The sequence below is a fragment of the Microcebus murinus genome, chromosome 2 (assembly GCF_040939455.1).
Source record: "Microcebus murinus isolate Inina chromosome 2, M.murinus_Inina_mat1.0, whole genome shotgun sequence".
Classification (NCBI taxonomy): domain Eukaryota; kingdom Metazoa; phylum Chordata; class Mammalia; order Primates; family Cheirogaleidae; genus Microcebus; species Microcebus murinus.
This window is the reverse complement of record NC_134105.1, coordinates 120127214-120144032: the sequence shown is the minus strand read 5'-3', so window position 1 is coordinate 120144032 and position 16819 is coordinate 120127214. Positions and strand designations below refer to the sequence as shown.

Here is a 16819-nt window from a genome sequence, read left to right as displayed (position 1 = left end):
CTTGCTCAGGCTGGTTTTGAACTCCTGACCTTGAGCAATCCGCCCGCCTCGGCCTCCCAAGAGCTAGGATTACAGGCGTGAGCCACCGCGCCCGGCTCAGACTCAATTTTTTTATAGTTAACTAAATTATGGTCAAATCATATATTTCCAGTGACCATTAAAAATAATTTTCAGAACATTTTAACGAAAAAATTATTTCAAGTAGAAAAAAATGTATATATACAATTGTGTAAAAATTCCCCTGAAAATAAACAAAGGGAATAAAGGAAGTGTTAAAAGTGATTGCAAAAAAAAAAAAAAAAAAAAAATGATTACAACTTGTAAGATTATAGCTTTTTATTCTACTTTTATTTTTTACTAAATATTCTATAATAAATATAAGTATTTTTTGAATCATTAAGAAAATCATTTAAATATCAGAAAAGCATGAGAACAGTGAAACATATTCATTCACTAGAGTGAAATATTTATCAGCTTAAAGCCAATACTGTATAGTTTCTAGAAACTTTATATTAGTCAATATTGTATTTCAGGCACAATGCTAATTTTTATTCTTTCCAAATAGCTCACCTAAAATTTCCTTTTCCATCATCTTCTTTTACCTCCAAGGAGACACTGAAGGTAAACACATCACTGTCGGGAGTAGGAATAATAGAGTCTTTAACATCAGATACTTGTCTGGAAGAACGTTTGAATGCTGTACAGAAACTATATAAAATTCTGCTTACCTAAAAGAATAAAAATGGAAATACCATTAGGCAAAGATTTCAACTGTATTCTGATATCCTTCTCTCCTAATTCTTAAATCTACACTCACCTTTCCATGACCACATTTTCTTTGGCCGATAAAGTATACATAGCCTGAGCACCTATCAGTTATTTAGATATTACATGACAAAATTTTCATCATTCATGCATTAATGGGTGGGTAAACAACTGTATATGGTAAATATAGACCATCCTAACTCTAATTACAGCCTAAAGACTCTCATCAAATCTAAGAAAGAAAATATTGCTAAAGTATCCATGAAAAGTAAATTAATTACACACAATTTTTAACTTTGGAATCAATAATAGGGTATCATGTCACCTCACATAAACTTGAGTTCAAATATGAGGTGTGTCTTCTAACTTACTTAGATAAAGTTCAAGAGTAAGTATAAACACTAGAGACCAGAAGAGAACTATGATTTAGGAGCTGCAACTAGGATCTGGGCATCCTTAGAATGAAGAAAGACAAGAAGACAAGGACCACCCAGTACAGACAACAAACAATTTGATGTCCTTAATTCAGAACCTCTCCCATTATAAAAACACAGCAGAGGTGTGGCTACAAACTAACACTGTCAGTGTCAGAGGGAATGAATTTCATTATTATAGAAAATTTTCTTTGAAGACATTCTCAGATAACATTTAATGAAAAGACAACATTTCCTCCAAAGAAACTGCCTTTCTAGCTAGTTATGCTTGGGTATTATTTAGAATGATTTTTCTTTTTAATTGACAAATAATAATTATACATATTCATGGGATACATAGTGATGGTTTGATACATATAATATATAGTGATCAGAGAATTAGCAAATCTATCATGTCAAACATTTATCACTTCTTTGTGTTAGGAATGTTCAATATCCTGTCTTCTAGCTATTTGAAACTCTAAAATATATTATCAACTATTCTACAGTGGTATTCCACTTATCTATATAATTTTGTTCCTTTAACAAATCTTTCCCTAAGGAAAATTTTATTCCATAGAGCAAAGAGTATTTTATTATTATGTAAATTTCCCCCAACCCCCTAATACAGACAGCCAGAATCTCTCCTGTGCCAGATACAAAAAATGAGTTATTCTTCTCTTAGGGAACTTAATAGATGTTATTTATCACTATCAACAATGATTCTTCACATTTATATAGATTTTTAGTTTATAAACTCTATTTATATATATTACTTCATTTGATCCTCCAAAATAACCTTATAAAGCAGGCCTAACAGGTTTTTGCAATGCCTTTTACAAATGAGTATATACAGTGGGGTTCAAAAACTTTCCTAAAATCATTTAGCTATGAAGTGACAGAGCTAACACTAGAATTCTGAGTTGAGGGTTTTTTAAGGAGATTGTCTCCTGAAATTGTTTTGACTAGTTCCTTGCTATCAATAACTTCCTTTCAAATAGTAAAGAAAGAAGAGAATCAAACACAATGAATTTATGTGTGTGTGCCTGGCTAGAGTATTCATAATGAGGAATGGCACTAAGAAAGGATTTCTTTCACTAAGAAAGGATTCTTTTCTTTTACTTAAAAAATAAAAGAGTCATCTTTCAAATTCTTGCTTTGCTTCTCTCAACTCTGGCATTTAAAATGCTAATAAAGATGTTGAACTAATTTAAGTTCACAAAATAAGCTATATTTGTGTATATACATTTATCGCCTTCAAAATATACTATGAAATATTGTAATGAATGGATCCTAAGATAATTACTAAAATGATGCTGCATCTAAATCTTCCCAGTGAACATTCACAAACAAGGTTTTAGCCAAAGTCTTTAATTCCTCTTTTCACTTACCTTAGCTTCCAAGGGCTCAAGACTGAGCCATAGAATAAAGCAAATACCGGTTTTAGCAATAAGACTACATGGTGACATGATTTGCAGAGCTTCCAGAGCTTGGAAGTAGTATAAAAAGTGGTAAATAATTACTCAGTGTTGTAGTAGTATAAAAAGTGGTAAATAATTCCCAGAATGAATGCTTAAATGATCCCATCTATTCCATTAGTATTAGACCACTCTAGTAACTAAAAATATGTATGTATGGCTTGTATTCTTCCCCTAATGTGGAGAAGCACTCTAAATCTCACACTTTTCCAAAAGTTATTCTTTTTCTTGATTCCAAAAGTAGTAGCAGACCATCTCAAACTGGTGAGCTTGAAACACAAAAAATTCTCCAAATCCCTCAGCCTACCACCCATGGGCTGAACAACAAAAACAAGGTGAATTGTGAAGGGTTAAACAAAAGTCTTATTTTCAATACCTCACATTGGGAAGTACAAATAAAGAGATTGCTCTGAATATTAACAAATCCTTCACTTTAGATAAAGTGAATTCAAATTGTCCATTGAACTATATTAGTCTAGGAATATAATATTTGTAACTTACTTCAAACAAGAGCATTCTCTTCAACAGAATTTGTTAAAGTGTGGGGTCTTTCCTCATTTTTTCTATTTTTGTTTTTATTTATATGTTCTGCCACCTTTTCTTGTATGCACAGTCTATCACATTCAAAAACAAGAGGTCCTCAAACTTCCAAAAGCCACACTTATATCAATCAATCACCCTAAACTGCCCTCCAAAAGCAAAATTAATAGTTTAAGTGATTAATACTTTTAACTGTATAGGAATTCTGCCAGCCATCCTAAAGTTCAACTTCTATAGTAGTACCATATTTGTTTTGCAATGTTCATTTTAAAGCATTTTAACATGTTATCCCATTATAATTTTATATAAACGAGTAAAAGCAAAAGCAACAAAGGACTAATATTAATAACAAATGAAGGCCTCAAATCTTACACAATTAAGATAATGATAAATTCATTCATTCAACAAATACGTTGTGAGCACTTTCAGGGTACTAAGTATTATTCTAAGTGATAGAAATACAGCAGAGAACATGCAGCTTAGATTCCAGCAAATGTAAACTGAATGTCCTGGGGTGGATGACAGGGAATCATTATGTATGTCACAAGAAAAAAGGTTTAGCCTCAGCTAGATACTTATTGGACTTAGCTCAGTAATTTAAGTGTTAACAGAGGAAAACAGAATCAAAGAACATGCTAGAAATATGCCACTGAAGATTATACCTACATAGTCAAGTATAAATAGAGACTTAAGATACTTTTAGATGTTTGGGACTTCCCCACTTCCTAACCTCAAGTAAAATGTAAAGTCCATTGTCTACTTTTTATACATTCAATTTCAGTATATTTGTAAGAAAGCATTATGTGTGAAAATCAGGGAACACCTGTATAATTTTATATACATTAGTAGAGTCAAATCCCACCATATTAATTATTTTTCCCCCTGTCTCATCTCTTCTCACTCTTTCATATCCTTTGTTTCAGAGATATCAGCAAGCTTGTCGCATCAGAAGGCCACACAAAAAAAGTCAAAGACCTTGGCAAATTCTAAAGTACAGCACAATGCTTCAGGAATTTTCTTTTCTTTTTTTTTTTTTTTTTGAGACAGAGTCTCACTCTGTTGCCCAGGCGAGAGTGCCGTGGTGTCAGCCTAGCTCACAGCAACCTCAAACTCCTGGGCTCAAGCAATCCGCCTGCCTCAGCCTCCCGGGTAGCTGGGACTACAGGCATGAGCCACCATGCCCCAACTAATTTTTTCTGTTTTTAGTTGTCTGGCTAATTTCTTCCTATTTTTTAAGTTTGATCTCAAACTCCTGACCTCAAGCGATCCTCCCGCCTCGGCCTCCCAGAGTGCTAGGGTTACAGGCATGAGCCACTGCGCCCGGCCCCAGTGTCTTTTCTTATATGGTTCTGTTATACTGTGATAGTTCATTATGATTCCTAATGTCACTGCCCGAGGGATAGGACCTAACTGTAATTCTCTGACAGTCAAACCAATGGAATCTATGATCTACTATCATCCCAACAAGCACTGTGACCAACACTTTGCCTGTAGACTGTTCACAGGGACAAACGTGTCAGGGCAAATGGACAACTATCTATCTACCCCAGTGTTCCCCACTGAGTTTTGCAAGTTACAGTCTCCAGTTACAAACATAAAGATAATCGTCCCTAACAGTATTATAGCCACCTTTCAAAGCAGGATTTTGGATTTTGGAGGCCAAAGAGGGCCAGCTGCTCACTTTGCAGCTCTGCATGGACACTGGCTCTGATCCAGTGAGCAGACAGTGGGAGGGATGCTCAGACTGCATACCCTCTTTCAGATGGGTGTGTCTGTCTGTATCACAAAGCAGAGTATGGATAGGCCACCAATTGTGTTTCTGAATCCAACTCCTATAGCCTCATCAATTAGAGTAATTCCTTCAGGCAATGAGCAGCCTATCACTTTTTTTTTTTTTGGAGATAGTCTTCCTCTGTCGCCCTAGGTAGTCATCGTAGCTCACTGCAACCTCAAACTCCTAGGCTCAAGGGATTCTCTTGCCTGTCTCCTGAGGGACTACAGGTATGCCCCACAAAGCCTGGCTCATTTGCTATTTTTAGTCAAGATGGAGTCTCGCTCTTGTTTAGGCTGGTCTCAAACTCCTGCGCTCAAGCAATCCTCCCACCTTGGCCTCCCAGAGTGCTGGGATTACAGGTGTGAGCCACCATGCCTGGCTGCCTGTCATTCTTTATGCTCTTCATCGGTATGAATTTTCTCGTTTTTCTTTATCTTTTTACATATTTTAGGCAGTAGTTGAGAAAGGCCAAGTCAGGGGCTGCTAGCCAAATATCATTTAAAACTAGAAATGCTCCATTGATTTTTATTGTGATTGCATCAGCCTGCTCTCATTCTTTAGCTCTGACTGCGGGGGTTTCTCAGGGTGCAGTCTTTGGCTAGCTGCTCAATCTGCACTCTCCTGCAGGGGACTAACCTACTCTTACACATGACACCTGATGACTCGCAAACTGCTGTCTCTAGTCTTGTCTTCTCACCTGAATTGTGATCCTTTATTTTCCAACTAAAAGACATTTTTACTTGTCTATCCCATGAATTCTTATATCCTTGGTGGATGTATTCCTACTTTAATTATTAAAACTACTAAATTAGCAAGGACCAAAGTCATGGGGACAGGAAATAAACATCTAGCGCAATGGCCATGAGGTAAAACTTCTGGAGGCACAGCTCCGTTTACATTTCTTTGGTTCTTGGATAAGAGAAAGTGCACCATATATTATTCAAAGGTTCAGAGCATTTGCCTCATCTTGTAGGACCACACCCCAGCTTCACACCCCAAATAGCACAACCCCGCAGGTGGCAATGTAACCAAGTTTTCTATAGCCATCTCACAGGTGCTTGCCACCACGCCCAGCAAATTTTTTCTATTTTTAGTAGAGATGAGGTCTCACTCTTGCTCAGGCAGGTCTTGAACTCCTGAGCTCAAGCTATCCTCCAGCCTCGGCTTCCCAGAGTACTAGGATTACAGGCATGAGCCACCGTACCCGGCCAGGAATTTTCTTTTTTTTTTTTTTGAGACAGAGTCTCACTTTATTGCCCAGGCTAGAGTGAGTGCCGTGGCGTCAGTCTAGCTCACAGCAACCTCAAACTGCTGGCTCAAGCAATCCTCCTGCCTCAGCCTCCCAAGTAGCTGGGACTACAGGCATTCGCCACCATGCCCGGCTAATTTTTTGTATATATGTATTAGTTGGCCAATTAACTTCTCTCTATCTATAGTAGAGACGGGGTCTCGCTCTTGCTGGTTTCGAACTCCTGACCTCGAGCAATCCGCCCGCCTCGGCCTCCCAGAGAGCTAGGACTACAGGCGTGAGCCACCGCGCCCGGCGGAATTTTCTTTTTTAAAAGGTTAAGTATATAGGGCTGAGTCAGAGTTGTAAAGAATGATAGAAAAAAATCAGATTCCACCTTTCTCTCTTTGGGAGAAAGGACACAACAGTACATTAACTTCATTAACAGCAATCAAACTGCATTTAATACTGACCATATCTTATAATTTGCTATTTCTACTAAAAAGGTTACAATCATTTGTGGATTTTAGATTCTGCAAATAAGCTGAAATGGTAATCTAAGGAATGGTAAAGTAAACCTCGAAACAAGGATTATCAATATCTATAAGTTCTTGGAACAAAATGGATAACCAATTTCAACTGTCATCCCTCAGTATCCAAAAGGGATTGGTTCCAGGACCCCCAATTAATACCAAAGCCCATGGATGCTCAAGTTTCTTATAAAAAATGGTGTAGTATGCATACAACCCACGCACGTCCTCCCATATACTTTAAATCCAGAACCTATAAGAGCTTCCACAGGAAGAAGTTGCAGAGCAGAACCCATAGATACAGAGAGCTTACTATACATCAAGGAAAGAAAATTAAAAACATGACAATCACTTCAATATATATAACACTATTACAACACACACACACACACACACACACACACATATAAATAATCTTGAATGGGCATTTTATTTATAGAAAGCAAGCATTTATTGATAAATAATACAGTACAATTTTTCCCCAGATGGTAGTACCTATATAAAGTACTAATTAAACACAAAACTGTATATCTGTGTGGGTTTCTTGTTGTTGTTTTTGAAGAGGTATGCAGGGCGGCACTGAAATAGAGATACACCCCAATCTTAACTCTGGTAGAATTTTGAGCACTTTTTATTTTCTTCTTTATTTAAGTATTTTCCAAATTCTCAAATATGTATTACATGTTAAAAGTTCAAATTATGCCATTCAGTAACAAAGGTAGTTAGTTAAATATCACAGCTAGTTTCTCCAACAGAAAGCCTTTTCATTAATATTGGTGAAAGACAACTCATTCTTCAAGAAATATCATATACCAAAAAATATTTCACTTAAGAAATAAATGTAGAAAAATCATTCTATGAAAGGCACCAAGAAAGGTAGGTGTTAAAATTTTTAAAATAACTTGCTCAAATATATTACTCATGGGAAGGAGCTACAATAAGATGCATATCATCCAAGAAACTTTTTTAAATGTATAAATATCAATTTATTTAAGGAAAATACTAACCAGATGACTTCTGAATTATCTTCCAAAATAAGGCTAACATACCAACTAAATAAATATCTATTTAAAAATAATATTATCTTTTCCTCAGATCAGAGCTATCAGCAAAATAAACAAATTAATTGAATTAAATTAAATAATATTCTCCCATGCAAAGAATGAGTACTAAGGGGTGCTAGGACTGTAAGCTTCCTGCTCACCAGCCCTCCCTGATGCTGCCTGCCCAGCTGCTCCATTTGAGCAGGGCACACCCTGAAGCGGAGGGACATCAAACCTGCTTGAGCACCCCATGGGCAACTCAGGCTCAGTACAATTCTCCCTGGCATGGTCGGGGACTGATTTTCAGGGACCCAGGGACTGACCCGCAGGCCAGATTCCATACCCCCAATACTCAATCATGCTGCTCAGGGGCACAGAAGGGAGATTTGTGAACTAATTTCAGGAGGCAAGGGAACCCATGTGGGCAGAACTGAAAAGAGAACACAGTGTGGGTCCCAGCCACAGTGCAGCTGAGAAGCAACCCTCTCCCCACAGGACGGCCATACTCTCAGAATAGGGCAGGATCCTGGACAGGGAAGCTCCCAGCCTGCAGTGCCATCATGGGGGAGCTCAGCTAGTCTGAAGTCCTGCCTGTTGGCAAATGGCAGGGGGAGAGGCCACAAACCAACAATCTAACGACATGTCTCAAGAAACTAGAAAAGGAAGAGGAAACCAAACACAATCCCAGCAGAAGAAAAGAAATAACTAAGGTCAAAGCAGAACTAAATGAAATGAAAAACAAAAAAATACACAGGATCAATAAAGCAAAAAGTTGGTTCTTTGAAAAGATAAAAAAAAAAAAATTGATAGACCTATTGCTAGATTAGCCAGGAATAGAAGAGAAAGGATTCGAATAAGCTCAATCAGAAAGGAAAAAGGAGATATTACAATTGATACCACAGAAATACAAAATGTCATCTGTGAATACTATGAAAATCTCTATGCACATAAACATGAAAACATAGAGGAAATGAACAAATTCCTGGAATCACACAACCTCCTAAGACTCAATCAGGAAGAAACAGAATTCCTGAACAGACTAACAAAGAGCAACAAGATTGAAGCAGTAATAAATAAAAGTCCCAGACCAGATGGCAAAAATACCAGATACCAGATACTGCAGAAATTATTCCTTAACATCAAGAAGGAGGGAATCCTCCTGAACTCAATCTATAAAGGCAATATCACCTTGATACTAAAGCCAAGAAAGGACACAACAAAAAAAGAAAACTACAGATCAATATCCCTTATGAATATAGATGCAAAAATCCTCAGTAAAATACTAGCAAATCACATTCAACAGCACATCAAAAAAATAATCCACATTACCACATGGGCTTCATCCCAGGGATGCAAGGATGGTTCAACATATATATAAAGCAATAAATGTAATTTACCACATAAACAGAAGCAAAAACAAAGACTATATGATCATCTCAATAGATGTAGAGAAAGCATTCAACAAAATTGAGCACCAATTCACGAAAAAAAAAAAAAAAAACTCAACAAACTAGGCATACAAGGAACATATCTCAAAATTATAAAAGTCATGTATGACAAACCCACAGCCAACATCATACTGAATGGGGAAAACTTGAAAGCATTCCCACTAAGAACTGGAACAAGACAAGGGTGCCCACTATTACCACTTCTATTCAACATAGTGCTGGAAGTCCTAGCCAGAGCAAGCAGGCAAGAGAAAGAAATAAAGCATATCCAAATCAGGCAGGGAAGGTCAAACTATCACTTTTTCCTGACAACATGATCTTATATCTAGAAAACCTCAAAGATTCCACTGAGAGATTCCTGGAATTGATAAATAAATTCAGCAAAGTCTCAGGCTACAAAATCAATGTCTACAAATCAGTAACATTCCTATACAACAACAACATTTAAGCTGAAAGTCAAATAAAAGACTCAATACCATTCACAATAGCCACAAAGAAAATAAAATACCTAGGAATATAATTAAACAAGGAGATGAAAATTCTCTACGAAGAAAACTACAAAATACCAAGGAAAAGAATTGCAGATGACACAACTGGAAAAACATATTGTGTTCATGGACCAGTAGAATCAACACTGTTAAAATGTTCATACTCCCCCCAAAGTAATTTACAGATTCAATGCAATCTCCATCAAAACACCAACACTGCATTTCACAGACCTAGAAAAAATAATGCTATACTTCGTTTAGAACCAGAAAAGAGCCCCAAAAGCCAAACCAATTGTAAGCAAAAAGAACAAATCTGGAGGCATCCTATTATCAGACTTCAAACTAACTATACTACAAAGCTACAGTAACCAAAACAGCATGGTACTGGCACAAAAACAGAGACACAGACCAATGGAACAGAACAGAGAACCCAGATATAAAACCATCCATATACAGCCAACTGATCTTTGACAAAGCAGGTAACCATATGCATGGGGGAAAAGAAGCCCTATTCAATAAATGGTGCTGGGAAAATTGGATAGCCACATGCAGAAGAATGAACCAGGATCCATATATCTCTCGCCACTCACAAAAATTAATTCAAGGTAGATAAAAGACTTAAATCTAAGGCGTGAAACCATAAGAATGCTAGAAGAAAATGTTATAAAAACTCTTCTAGATATCAGTCTAGGCAAAGATTTTATGAAGAAGATGCCAATGGCAATCATAGCAACAATAAAAATAAATAAATGGGACTTAAATAAAAAAGCTTCTACACAGCTAAGGAAATAATCAACAGAGCAAATAGACAACCTATAGAATAGGAAAAAATATTCAGAAGTTATACAATAATAAAGGGCTAATAACCAGAATCTACAAAAAATTCAAGCAAATCAACCAGAAAAAAAAAACAACCCCATTAAAAAGTGGGCAAGATATGAACAGAAGTTTTTCAAAAGAAGATGGACAAACGGCCAATAAACATATCAAAAAATGCTCAACACCACTAATCATCAGGGAAATCCAAATTAAAACCACAATGAGATATCACCTTATCCCTGTTAGAATGGCTTTCATCAAAAAGTTCAAAAACAACAGATGCTAACATGGATGCAAAGAGAAAAGAATGCTTCTGTACTGTTGGTAGGACTGCATATTATAATAATCTCTATGGAAAACAGTATGGAGATTCCTCAAAGAACTAGAAGTAGACTTACCATTGGATCTAGCAATCCCACTACTGGGTACTTACCCAAAAGAAAAAAAGTCATTTTATCAAAAAGACACCTGCATGCAAATATTTATTATAGTATAATTCACAATTGCAAAGATGTGGCATCAACCCAAGTGCTCATCAATTAACGAGTGGATTAACAAAATGTGGTATATGTATACTATAGAATACCACTCAACCATAAAAAGGATGAATTAAGGCCTTTTGCATCAATTTGGATGGAACTGGAGACCATTATCCTAAGTAAAGTATCTAAGGAATGGAAAAACAAATACTACATGTACTCGCTATTAAATGGGAACTAACCAATGACTACAGATGTGCACAGAGGGAAGTAAAACTCAGTGGTAATCAAGCAGGGGGGAGGGGAAAGACAGGGGTGGGCAAAAACCTACCTAATGGGATAATGAACATTATCAGGGTGATGGATCTTCTTATAACCCTGACTCAAGCATAACAAAAACAATCCATGTAACCAAAAACATTTGTACCCCTATAATATTTTGAAATAACAAAAAAAAGGAAAACAAAAAAGATAAAAGATCATCCCAATGATATTCTTGATATTTATCATGAAATACCTCTGAATGCCCTTAACATCAGATGATAAAAACTGGACTTTTAAAATACAACACTGAAAGTTGCTAGTATTCATAAGTAGGTTAAAACATACAAATAAAATCATCAACATCTGCTTTAAAGAAAATGGTCACAGTGGCTAATACAATTAAATCTTAAGGGAAGTCAACTAGGATTTTAAAAGTATCTTTAAAAAGTTTAGTATAATATATCCATAAAGATGCAACAAAAATAGGTGCCTCCTTGGCTTTTTTCACTATCTCTTCTGATATTTCCCTTAGTCTGCAATTGTTCAGCAGAAACCTAGCACATCAGTCTACCTGTATAAAGATCAATGACATCAAGATACTTCTGGCTAGACTGCCAACTCTTTTGCCACAGATTATCAAGATCTACTCCAGCAGTGTCCTTCAGAAGCATATCCAGTGTAAGAAGTGAAACGCATCACAGGAGTCCAAGAGAGCCATCATCCTCATGGGTTTCCCTTCTACTACTGTTGGTGCCTGCCACTTGAGAGGTCTACAGCAAAATAAGAGTATTACAGTGATGGCTGGTAGTGGTAGCATGCTGCTACTCCTGCTTGAAAAGACATCTTGCCTTTAACTGACAAACCTCTTCAGATCTCATCCAGAGACTCTGCAAAAAAAAAAGTGAAAACGAGTAAATCAGTGGCATTGCTGCATAGTATACACTTAAGCGATAAGAATGTCTGTCACTTGGTTCCTGAGCTATCTGCGCCATTTGTTTGTGCCCATCAACAGGGACCCAAACACTAAGGACTAACATTGTCCCTTCACCACAGAACAAGAAACTTCTGGGAACCAGATAACCAAATGACCAGTCAATGTAACTAAAAGGCTTCAGATTAATTAGAAGTGTAATTATTTTGTGAGGGAAGAGGAAGATTGTTGGACAGCTTCTATAAAAGACTCAGGTAAAATACAAAGGCAGCTGGAATGCAAGCTACCTGAGCAATAAGTGCCTTTATAAAACATAATTGAAAGACAAAAATACACATTTGCTTTGTTATAATATTTAAGCAACAGGAAAGTTGTTACTGAAAACTGTATGGCTATTCAGACTCAGAGACTTCAATTTGAAACTCAGCACTACAATCCATTCTCTTAGCCTCAGGATAAAAAAAAAAGGGTAACCATATAATGTATCATCTAAGCCAGAACACTTTTGAGAATAAAAAGGAGGGTATTAGTAATAACTTGAACAACAGATATAAAGTAGGACTGCTCCAAGAAAAGGAAAATGTAAGATCACTTATCTAAATAAATACTATCTAGTCATGGAATGTCATAAGTATTAAGTAAATGATTAGCACAGTGCCCGGCATAAGCTCTCTATTTATACTGGGTTATTCTTCATTTAGAAATGATGTCTCATAAGATTTAATGACCACTGTCATGTATTTTTCCTTCAGATAATGTATTTTACCACTAATGCCCCACAATGTAACACTTTCAAAATATACTGTAAAAAATTAAACAATACATAGAAAGCACTTTCTCACAAAGTACAATATAACAAATATGCGCCCTAGAAATATAATACTATTTAATACTATATCCAAAATAGGCCAAGAATTTCCCAGATTTTTCTACTTCTTACCCACTATAGAAGCTCTCAAATAAAACAAACATTTTCCCCACCCATAAGTGGATGCTATAATCCAAAAAGAGAGTTTCATACCATCAGTTATGGAAACTGCTTGCAGCAAGGTCCCTTTCAATTCCTTCTGCAGCAGCGTTTCTAGCTCTTCAAGAATCACGTTCTTCAGTTCTTCAAAGCTCACTCCCTTGTTGTTGTCAATGATCCAGAGACCACACAGGTGTGTTAACTGATAGCTGCCAACATGAAATGCCAGGACTCTACCATATGCTTCCCCACCTCTGTAGTGGAGTTTGTAAGGATCACAAATACCTCCCCTCATTCACAAACACACACATATTCTTTCAACATATTTATATTCACTGCCTGCTATATGCTAGGCACACTACTAACACACTTGTACTCATTCACTCTACTAATTATCACATCTTTTTGAGCAAGAAGTCAGTATATATATACATTTATGAGTGGTGAAATAGATTAAGCCCTACCTAAAAAAAACAACACAAAACTTGAACTTCTTACACAAGGCATGGGTTCTCAGAGAGTATTTCTACAGTTACAATCTAAATTATGGGTGTCTGTGCAGTTTCCTTTTGGTGTAAAACAAATCGATCAACAGGGTATAAGAACTGACATACTCATCATGCTTAATATCAAACTCACAGAAATCTACATTTCTATGAATCCCCATTTTGTGGCCAGAAATAAACTCTCAAAACTCCTAATTAATACAATGGTCTATTCATTTATCCTGGTAAATAGAGACTAGACTAACTGCTGCTTTTAGTATTTTTTCTGCTGACAATTTATAATTCCAAAAGTGAACACACCTGAGACCTTACCATCCAAACCCATTTATTTATTAATGCTTTTGAAATGTACTAAAGTTCTAATAGTACAACTTATTGTTAATTTGGGGAGAAGTCATTAGATATAGAAAAGAAGGATATGTTCCCATGTATTTAATAGTCATTTGATTTTGAAATATTTTTACTGTCTAAAAATAAATCACCAGTTAATAATTGCTAAGAAGTCAATCTTCCATTTGATCCAGCAATCCCATTGCTGGGCATCTACCCAAAAGATCCAATGACACTCTACAAAAAAGACACTTGCACTCGAATGTTTATAGCAACACAATTCATAATTGCAAGGCTGTTGAAACAGCCCAAGTGCCCATCAATCCAAGAGAGGATTAATAAAATGTGGTATATGTATACCATGGAGTACTATTCAGCTCTAAGAAACAATGGTGATATAGCACATCTTATATTTTCCTGGTTAGAGCTGGAACCCATACTACTAAGTGAAGTATCCCAAGAATGGAAAAACAAGCACCACATATATTCACCAGCAAACTGGTATTAACTGAGTAGTACCTAAGTGGACACATAGGTACTACAGTAATAGGGTATTGGGCAGGGGGAAGGGGGGAGGGGGGCAGGTATATATATACATAATGAGTGAGATGTGCACCATCTGGGGGATGGTCATGCTGGAAACTCAGACTTGTGGGGGGAGGGGAGGAAAGGGCATTTATTGAAACCTTAAAATCTGTACCCCATAATATGCCGAAATAAAAAATAATAATAATAATAATTGCTAAGAAGAACTTACTGCCATCTTCAAATAACTAAAAGTTGATATCCCTGCTCTATGTAAGCAAAGTCTAGCCTCTGAGTGAATGCATATAATAATCACCAGTGAAAATCACACAGATCTATGAAACAACTTAGTGCAATATCTACATGAAAGCAATATGCAAGTGTCAAGTCCAACAGAGAAGGAGGTATTGTTATAGTCTCCTTCTAAAATCACATGAACTAATCTACTGGGACAAAATAATAATAGAGGTGCAAAAATATTCCTCCTTTCTGAGCATAAGCAATTTACTACCATGGTAGGGTAAGAAAACAGCTCATCCAGTGATATTTTTCTATGACACATGCTAAGCTATCTACAATATCATTTTAGTGCATACACATATCAGACTTAACTTTCCATATTTAGTTCTATGCCATAAAAAATATACTACCTTTGTCTTTAGAAATATACTCCAAATTTATGTAATGTGGTTATATGACATTGAGATTAGAGCTCAAAAATATTACCTTAATTCATCTCTATAGCAAATTGCTATATTATATCATACTTACTGCCTCTTTAATTTCACAGGAGAAAACATGTATCTGAAATTCTTCTGAACCATGGGAACTCTCTGTAAATGCAAAGCAATTGCTCTCTGTTGTCCCATCATGTCCACGTGCACAGAATAACACCTTATAGATTGGAAAAGATGCTATCTCCACATTGCTGGATTGGTCTATGATTCTGCAGAACAGTAATGAAAAATTAGATAAAATATTAACTATCAAATAACAAAGACAAATAGTTTTACTATGCCAAGATATGACATATAAACATAACTATCTTAAAATCACAAAGATAAACTGGTACTAATAATGCAAGAGAACAAATTATCTTCATATTCCCGCAAATCTCAAAACATACACACACATAAATTCTTTACCTTCTTCTAACAATTTCTTCATTCTTGTGTTTCCCATGATCCAACTCATTTACTCCAAAGCTAAGTATACATTATCTGGTAAAATCTCTATCATCCATCTTTAAGATCTAGTCCTTTTTCTATTACAGCAAACCAATGCCAGTACAGAATAGCACAAATCATCCCTTGGAAAGTCTACTTCTATTCAGAGCAGCATCTCTGACTTCATCTAAGCTCCAAATCATTGTTCAACTGAGGTCTCTTTTACCCCAGAAAAGGTCAGGGTGATTCCAAATGTGGATTCAACAACAGAACTTAAGAGCTGAAAGGAGTTTGTAGAATTGAGAAGCAAATAATTCTCTGACTTTCCCTATACAAATCCCAAGTCCTAGATTGATGCAAACATTCAAGATCTCAAACTGAGAAACTGATGGGTGGGAGGACAACTATTAGGTAGACAGCAAGTGATTCTGGGTCTCCTAGGGACGAAAGTGGGTGCAATTGCCTTGGTGCAACTGCTCTACCTTGGAATCAGGACAAGGGTGAGCCCCAGGCCCCCTTCTTAGTCCTTCCCCAGCTTGATCCAGTTACTGTCATACGTGGGGGAAAAGGGAACACTCTAGAAACCTGCCAATCGTAACTTAGCACACCAGCTGCAAAAGAATGCAGAGGACTCTCTAATCCATGGGCCAAGTCACATAGATACCACAGAGTCCGGAAAGTGACCTAGAACACCCTGCATACATAGTAAGACTCAGGTCATGCAACTCCCAACTGTCCAAAGTGGTTCCATGGTGACCTCTGAACCATGAGGGAGGTTCAATCTGGGCACTATAATACAGGATGCAGACCATAACCAGTCCCTTTGGCCTCTTCCTTTTGCTCTCCCTTTGCTGCCACAGTGGGTCCAGTCGTCATCTGTGGTATACATAGCATGCTCTGTAAACCGTATCTCACCCTTGCTTTATAATCCTGTCTTTCTCTCCTCAATAAACTATACCTCATGCCAGCCTCACTTTGGTACGCCTGGTCATTTTTGACCATGCACACCCTAAGAACTGACATTTCAAACTGAGAACTGACACAACCACCAGGAATAAAGAGGCAAGTCAAAATACTAAGTCTCTCCCAAGGCATATTTGGCAAATGGAAACTAAATAGACAACA

General features: G+C 36.7%; 1 protein-coding gene across 3 annotated transcripts in view; it reads right to left on the bottom strand.

Annotated features, from left to right (window-relative positions):
* The window catches only part of RABGAP1L (RAB GTPase activating protein 1 like), a 689918-nt gene that overhangs the window by 590811 nt on the left and 82288 nt on the right, over positions 1-16819 (bottom strand). For all 3 annotated transcript variants that reach the window (XM_076000395.1, XM_012765066.3, XM_012765067.3), the window contains 2 exons: positions 15300-15474; positions 571-728 (listed from right to left, as the gene is read on the bottom strand). In XM_076000395.1, coding sequence (XP_075856510.1) covers positions 571-728; positions 15300-15474 — 333 coding nt within the window. The remainder of the gene's footprint in view (positions 1-570; positions 729-15299; positions 15475-16819) is intronic.